This window comes from Lycium ferocissimum, chromosome 8, assembly GCF_029784015.1.
Source record: "Lycium ferocissimum isolate CSIRO_LF1 chromosome 8, AGI_CSIRO_Lferr_CH_V1, whole genome shotgun sequence".
Taxonomy (NCBI): Eukaryota; Viridiplantae; Streptophyta; class Magnoliopsida; order Solanales; family Solanaceae; genus Lycium; species Lycium ferocissimum.
Window position 1 is genome coordinate 55,059,940 of NC_081349.1, and position 8,583 is coordinate 55,068,522.

Here is an 8,583-nt window from a genome sequence, read left to right on the forward strand (position 1 = left end):
GCAAAGGCTCTAATGCAAAAGTGAGAACCACCATCACTGATTATCGCCCTTGGGATACCAAAATGAGTAAATATGTTCTTTTTCAAGAATCTCATGACACTCTTGGCTTCGTTATTAGGTAAAGCCACCACTTCTACCCATTTAGAAACATAGTCAACAACTACCAAGATGTATTTCATGCCACAGAGCTCACAAAGGGCCTTATAAAATCAATCCCCGAAACATCGAACACCTCAACTTCCATCAGAAAGTTCATAGGCATCTCTTTCCTCCTACCAATACCCCCTTTCCATTGGAACTGATCACAAGACCGCGCCATAACCACATTAGAGAACCTTTGCAGCGGTCCCTGTACCTTTATGATGTCCCCCAACTGGAGAGTCATGTCAAGCCTTCAGAATCTCCAATATCTCACTCTCTGGAACACAACGCCGAATAATGTTGTTAGCACATGTTCTGAATAAGTATGGCTCATCCCAATAGTACTTATGAGAATCGCACAAAAACTTCTTTTTCTGGTAAGATTTGAGCTTTTCAGGAATGATACCAGCCACCAAGTAATTAGCCAAATCTGCATACCTAGGTGCCACTTGCATAGACAATGCCAAAACTTGCTCATCAGGAAAAGCATCATAAATATCAAGTTCCTCCACTGGCACCTCAGTTTCTCAAGCCTAGAGAGATGGTCAGCAAGCTGATTTTCGGAACCTTTTCGAACTTTCACCTTAAAATCAAATTCTTGCAACAAAATGACCCAACGAATCAGTCGCGAATTAGCTTCCTTTTTTCCATAAGATACCTCAACAAAGCATGACCAGTGTACACCACAACCTTGGACCTAAAAAATAGGATCTAAATATCTCAAAAGCATACACTATAGCAAGCAGCTCTTTCACAATCACCGTGTAGTTCATCTCTCAAGGCCGCATTAAGAGTCCTACTAGCATAGTAGATTGGGTGCATAATTTTATTGTGCCTCTGGTTGAGCAAAGTACCAATCGCGAACCCCCTTGCGTCACACATCAACTTAAAAGGCAGGGACCAATCAGGAGTAACAATAACAGGAGCAGAAGTGAGACGCTCCTTCAATTTATTAAATGCCTTTTGGCACTTGTCATCAAATACAAACTTATCCTCTTTTTCAAGAAGCTTGCATATCGGGTTAGCAATCTTGGAGAAATCTTTGATGAAGCGCCTGTAAAACCCGGCATGTCCCAACAGGAGGTTGTGGGCATTTAGGAATGAATGACCTTCTTTCTATCCTAGATCGTGCGATAGAGTCAAGTTACAGAATATAATATTTCCATCGTTAACCTTGATTGTTTTGTAGTTGCGAGATGGCTTCTACAGAAAAGGAAGCTGGTAGTCCAGGGGCTTCCAGAGGCAGTCATTCTTATGATACAGATCCATCGGAAATCATGTCCTCCATCGAGGCAGATCCATCTAAGATCCAAGAGGAACCCACTGAATATGTAAGGGATAGACAAACATTAGGAGATGACTACCCACGTAATTCCAGAATGAGGGTATTGCAGAATGAGGGTCAAATGAGAATAGTGGTAAGCCCGAGAGAGTTAGTATAATTGGCACATTTGTAAAAGGTGTGGGTGCCATAGAACAACCTGCGAAAGAGCAACCAGGCGAAGAACTGCCCCAACTCCCATTGGACCGAATCGTACCGAATCAGAGTTCCCGAGTAGGACCAAGGTAAGGACTTCCATTCTTGGAACTTTAGGATGCCAGTGCTAATGTAAGAAAGTAAAGTGCGTCGTTCAGTTATTTTGGAATATTACAAGTAAGTTATGTAATATGAGTATTAATTGTAATAGTAGATCCAGATTCATTTATAAGGTGTTAAAGAACAGCAAGATAAGGGGAAAGTATGATTTATGAGTACGTAAACCTCCGTGAAGGGAGTTGATTAATGAAATGCTTAGAAGGAGGAAGATGGAATTTTAGAAAGAGTGTTCAAGTATAACTTATGAGACGAACTTTATTAGTTTACATCCTTTTATAGTAACCAACCCTGTGTGGTTGAGTTGTATATCACATGTGTTTCAATATGTGGCCTTCTAAGGCATAAGATGTGTTTTCTGGGCTGTGTGCAGGTTGGGATTGTTATGTTTACAGAGGGAACTCTGTCGAAATTTTTTGGGAATCTAAGAGAAGTTATGGAAACTTTTAAGTAGGATTATGGCGAAAAGAAAGAAAGGGCCTAGTAGTGAGTGATTAGAAGTGAGGTTAATAGTCATTTGTGGGATACATATAGCAAGTGTGCATCAGGCTGGAAGGAGCGATGATTAAGTCCGGATAGGATAAGAAATATTCGAAGGGAAAATGACATGCTTAGGGTAGAAAGAAGTTTTGTATACTGAGGAGAACTCAAGAGATAAGCATTCTGGAAGAGGTTTGCAAGCTAGAAAAATTTGGCTAGCCCTTTCATGTTTTGGAAGATTGAGTTATGAAATGAACTTGGTACATACGTAAAGGCCTACACAGGTGGTACCGATCCAGATTACCAAGTGAGATTTCAATGAGGAGATTTTTGTGTCACTATGAGCCAGCCCTATTGACCTTAGCGATAACTCGAGAAAATAGATCGGAATGGATATGCTTAATTTGGCTCCTTGCCGAGCAATTGGTTGACCTTATGACTGCAGTTGTGTTTTGTGATATAGTTCAGGTTATTTATCCTGGAACTTACCCGAACGGTTACATGAAAGGAGTTTGTTGTTACTAATGTGAATGAAGGTGAGGGTTGTGAAAAGAATGGGATTCAAACTATGTTAACGAGATAAGGTTAACCAATGAAACATGAGAACCATAAGAGACGAATGTCCAGTGTGTGTTGTATGCTTGAAAAAAAAAGATATGTTGGAAGCAGAGAAGGAAAGGTAGAAGTGGGGCAAATAAAAGGAATGTCTACTAAAGCAGTGACCCGACGAACAAGGTGCGAGAGGGAGTCAAACCCTGTGGATATCCTATTATTAAGTGAGAATATTAATGGATGTTATGAAATGATTGGGATTTCGAATTGTATTATAACAAATGGGCGACTAATTAAATTATGACGAGGAATATGGGACTATTTGTTGAGTAAGTTATCTTATGCATAAGGAGTGACTTCATGCACAACATTTCCTCAAAGAATTCCAAAAGGGTCGTATATTACCCTGTTGTTAATATATCAAAATAGCAGAGAATGATGCTTCTATGATAGTGTGAATTGATTGAAGAAGAGTATGGAATGATTGACGTTGGACCTTAAGTCGTAGTTTTATCAGAAGGAAGTCTATGGTATTCTAGAATATGCTTAGGACTATTGTACTATGAATGAAATAATCTGATAAAAAGGATAAGAAGTAAGATAAAAGAGGAAACAAGATCTGAGTACGAATGATCAGTGAACTGACTTTATAGGTATGTCAAGATAGCAACAAATGAAATTGCATCCCCGGTGAGTTATGCGGCAAATGCTCCAAGGAAAGATTATTGAGGAAAGGTAAGGCAAGAGATGGCGAGTTTGTGAACGGTGCGGTACAGGGGACATAGGTTAGTTATGGGATGCATCGATGAAAGTGACTAATACGTAAGAAGATCTACGGATCTTAATAGGACTGTAGAAAGGAGCATTAGGACGAAGGAAATTCCCTCATGGTTTAATGATTGTAGCGATTAGACGACAATCAAGGGGGAACTAAAGAATTAGTCTTCAATATTCTGAGGCAATGTGGCAGGAGGAGACAGAGTTAAAGGATGGGCATATGATGGAGAAGTTATTAACCTTAAGATGATGATAAGTGCGGTACAAAGAAAATTTACATATATCGGTGCAGATTCAATATGTGGATACAAGTGATTCCAGAGAGAGTATCCTTACAAGGCCTATTGTGGGGCATGATCATCACAGAATTTAAAGCCCCTTAAAATGGTAAATCATGTGCGTAGTATGGCTTCCGACCAGGTGTAAGGTAAATGAGAATGAGACGGTATCCCCATACAACAAAGGGTTCATAGGCGTGATTTCATAATAGCGATATACAGGTAATGATTATAAGATCAATATTTGGGAGAGAAGTAAAGGCATCTCGAATAATTAAGTATGATCATGGATGGACGATATTCGGGTATCACAAAGGACCATACCAGCAAGGCAACTTACGTGTATCCTTTCAAAGGATATTCGCGAGGTGCCGATGTATTATAGACCTCGACAACTCAGAATCAGGATGGATTTCAATAATGGCTCACAGGAAATGTGTAGTACTAGACAAGCTTGGCGAAAAGTACCAAGAGATATGGCGACGCCGGTAATAAGAAAATGAAGAGGTAAGTAGGAGAAAGAAGCAAAGCTAGTGACAGGGAGTCATCTAGCAAGTTAAGATAGAGCATCAACTTTGAGGCTTATTACAAGCCATCGAGACTCCCATACGGAAATGGGAAGTCATTTATATGAACTTCATTACAGGTTTACCTCGTTCTAAGCATAAATATGATTTTATATGGGTAATTGTGGCTAGACTTACAAAGTCAGCTCATTTCCTACTAGTTAGGACTACATACGCAGCGGGAGAGTATGCGAAGCTTCATGCTAGAGAAATAGTACAACTCCATGGTGTCTCAGTATCTATTATTCCTGATAGGAGGATACAGTTCACAACCAACTTCTAGAAATCTTTCCAAGAAAGTTTGGGGACTCAGTTGAGTCGTAGTACAACATTTCATCCAATGAGCGTCATGAGATGGCAAAAAGGGCCTTAGTCCTCGGTATTTGGCCTTGAGATTGTGCGCAAGCTATAGAAAAGGTTAAGCTCATCCGAACCAAGGATGTAGCTTCAATCAAGGTCTTGTGGAATAATAATAATAGATAGGGGATGACATGGGAAGCGAAAGAAGACATAAAGCTCATGTACCTATATTTATTTCCCCCTCCCCCCTCCCCCAAAAAGAGGCTCAGAAAGAGACGCCATTGTCCTCAGGTATGTAATGATTTCCTTGACGCTATCTTGGTCGTGTATGGGCCATAGTTTTTGATGTTGCTGTTGTAGCTCTGTGAGGCGATCTACTGTGGGTTGCTGTGACAGGATGGTAGTGCCACATTACAGGGGAAATTCTGGCAAAATTTTTATAGAATCCTCAAGAACCGAACATTCGAGGACGAATGTTCCTAAGGGGGAAGAATGTTACATCTCGGAGATTTTGGATTTGTTGCATCATGAATAGACTACGTGAGCTTAAGGTGAATACGAAGTCCTTATGATATTAAGGAGAGTATTAGATAGCTTAAAGTGCATACCATAAGATTTCAAAGTCATATGGATATGTGAGACCAAGTTAGTTGAAGGAAGTGGAAATGTAAGTCATGTTTGGAAGGGTTTTCGCGATGGTAAAATCGATACGTATTTAGTGATGTCTTGAGGGGGATGCTATAGGGCCTATTGTATGGTTAATGAAGTGTTATATAAGTGCCAAGAAGGTTCCACGAGGATTGGAAGTCAAACGAATCACCGAGAGCAACTTCAGAAATTATGGGTTATACCACCACTTATACGGTCTGTATAACTTTATACGGTCCATATAAGGAGGTCCGTATAACCCTTCCAGAGAAGGGCATTTTCATGGTGGTATTATACCGTCCACTTATACGGACCGTATAATGTTATACGGACCGTATAAGTGGTCCGTATAACTCCATCGGGCAGATTTTTAAATTTTGTATAAATAGATGACCCTTGTTCTTTTATTTCATTTCCCACATTTTCCTATGTCTTGAGAGCTCCAAAAGCCTTGTCCAAGCATATTACACACCAACCCAAGAGAAAACGAAGATCAAATAACAAGAATCAAGATACCCATGTGTTGGAAGACTTACTAGGGTTAGTAGACTTCAAGGACAACTTGAGTATTAAAGCTAAGGTTTTCACTCAAGGTGATATATTGCTCCAAAGTCCATTCTTATGAGATAAAATGTTAGTTTTCATGATTATTTCCTGTTATCATGAATGCTTGGTTTTGAACAACTCGGGTAGAAGAAGAAAGTAAAAAATGAGATCTAAATGTAGCTTTAATGAATTTTTCGAGTAGTAAGCTAACTTGAGTCATGATTCTTAGTATGATATGGGTGTAATCTTGTTATAGGAGGTAACAATGATGATGAGGAAGCGTTGCATGAAATTGTGAAATGGGCTGGTGTGAAGTTGTTGAGATAAGTTGAATATGAGAATGAATTTTTGAGACTTAGTGGAATATGACTACTTGATTATGATATTGTGAATGTTATTATAATTTTTTGGGAGTTTTTTGGCGATATGGTGGAAGTCGATGTAATAGGGGAAATTCTGCCCAATTTTCATTGGAACAGGGGAAATGCTGCCCAATTTTCATTAACTCATGAATTATTCTAGTTTGAATTTAAGAGTATCATTAAGGCTTAACTATGGTATGAATCCTTCTAAATGTAGATTTTCTAAGCTTCGACAGTGAACGTTAAGTAGTTAAGGAGACAAAGAGGTATGTAAGGCTAATCCTTCTTTCTAAGGCCATGTTTTCCTCATTTTGCATCTATACGAGATATTCACGCTATTCATATTCCTATAAATTTTATAAGCTCATGACCCTCGAGATTCTCTTGATATTGTTGACAATGTTTCTTGTGAAGATAATGATAATGATTGTGATGACAAGATAAATTCTAGGGATGCCATCTAAGATATTCGAAACGTACTGTTCCTAGAAATGCTAGAATGTTCATGACATTTGATATTTTTGAGATACCTTCGGTAAAAGTTCTTCAAAGTGATGATGATAACAACGATGATGATAATAGTAATAATGACAAGGATGATGATGATGTTGACGTGACGTTATATATGGCCGGGTACGACATCTACCGCGCGCACATCACTGTAGTTAGGTACGTATAACACTAAGCCTTGGTAGGGCCAGGTACGTATAACATCGAGCCTTGTCATGGCCGGGTACATGAAACACCAAACCTTTTATGGTCGGGTACGGTACTAATATATAAGTAAACATTGAAAATGAAAGGTTCCTATTAGGAAAAAAAGTGAGAAAACATGATGATTGTTCTTTGGAGGTACAAATGGCTCTATCTTCCCATAACTTTTCTATTTTATGTTATTTCTTATGCTTCTCTTATGATGTTGATTATGCTTTACATACTCAATACATTATTCGTACTGACGTCCTTTTGTTTATGGACGCTGTGTCATGCCCACAGGTGGACAGGGAGATAGACTCGATTCGTAGATTACTTGTTCAAAGACTGCATTAGAGGAGCTCTATTTGATCCGGAGCTACAGCTGTTGGTATTGTTCTTTTATGTACATACCTATGGGATGGCGGGGCCCTATCCCGCCTATATGATGTTATATACTCCCTTTAGAGGTTCGTAGATAGCTGTGCATAGTTGGGTGTCTTTTAGCCTTGTCGGCTCATATTTTATATATTATTTTGTTAGCCTCGTCGGCTTGTGTGTATATATATATATATATATATATATATATTTGCATAGTTGCTAATGTTGAAATATAAGTGTCTTTGCCATATGAGATCCGTATTATTAACGTATGGAAATCATGAGTAGGCCATGTGTCTCACCTAGATGTGAACGTGAATATATGATGAAAGGTGCCCGGGTGAGTTAGCTTCGGGTGCCCGTCATGACCCTCCGGTTGGGTCGTGACAATGGGTGCCCTACAGGTCATGACTATTGAGCTATGACATCAGTTAGCATGTATGCACAGTGTGGTTGGGCCCTTGCATCGCATTATGCATTGCACTACATCTCATATTCCTATGTTATACACGTGTGGACTACTGTCATTGGTATTGTTTATTTAGCTTTATGATTTACGTGAGATTATGTGTGGAGGGTGGTTAATATAAGATAAATATGGTGGCGGACTTTCAAATAGTGAACCATTCTGTAGGTGCATCGTATGATAATAAGTAAAATTGAGTAGGTGAACTTCACGAATAGTTAAGGGTTGGGATTAGAGGGTATGATAAGCATGGATACAAGAGTCAATAGGTTGAATGAAAGGAAGAGAATGGGTATGATTAAGTAGAATACTTATAATTCTTGGAAATAAAAGGAGCGAGCAGTTGAGAGAGGAAAGGTAAGTGGTGAGAGTTGTAAAAATCTTATTAAGAAAATCTTGAGGTTCATTGACTTATCCGCTATCTTATTGACTTGACATTGTATTGTGTAAACTAACCTTAATCAACCTATGATGCTTACCAGTACGTGTGGTGTACTAATACTACTCTTGCTACGCCCTTCTTGGGTGTAGATATGTTGCATGTCGTAGTTGAAGTTTCGTCGGGTGGATTCATCAGGCATTCCCCTACAGCCTCGCTCATCTCCTTCCAAGTAGAGGCTGTGTCATTTATTTTGTATTTCTGTGCTGTAGGACCTCTTGTACCTATCTAGACTAGATCTCGGGGATTTATTTTTAGCTTTATTGTATTTTAAAACATAGTTGTACAAAGCTTTTACTTTAATTTTATGATTTTGAAAGATTGTGGTCACAACTGATTAATAGTTGGGTTTAGTTAGTA

At 39.0% G+C, this 8,583-nt stretch overlaps 1 protein-coding gene across 1 annotated transcript; it reads right to left on the reverse strand.

Moving 5' to 3' along the window:
• Positions 1 to 386: 386 nt before the first annotated feature.
• LOC132066491 (uncharacterized) lies at positions 387 to 1,307 on the reverse strand. Its single transcript, XM_059459796.1, has 3 exons — positions 1,290 to 1,307; positions 874 to 1,149; positions 387 to 659 (listed from the first exon to the last, which is right to left on the reverse strand). The coding sequence occupies exons 1-3, from the start codon at positions 1,305 to 1,307 to the stop codon at positions 387 to 389; spliced, it is 567 nt and encodes a 188-aa protein (XP_059315779.1).
• Between the last annotated feature and the right edge of the window lie 7,276 nt (positions 1,308 to 8,583).

Excerpts from the sequence above, each read along its gene's own strand:
- LOC132066491 (XM_059459796.1), bottom strand. Across the intron at positions 660-873 it reads AAAGAGCTGCTTGCTATAGT|GTGCCAGTGGAGGAACTTGA; the intron begins GTATGCTTTTGA and ends TGAGAAACTGAG.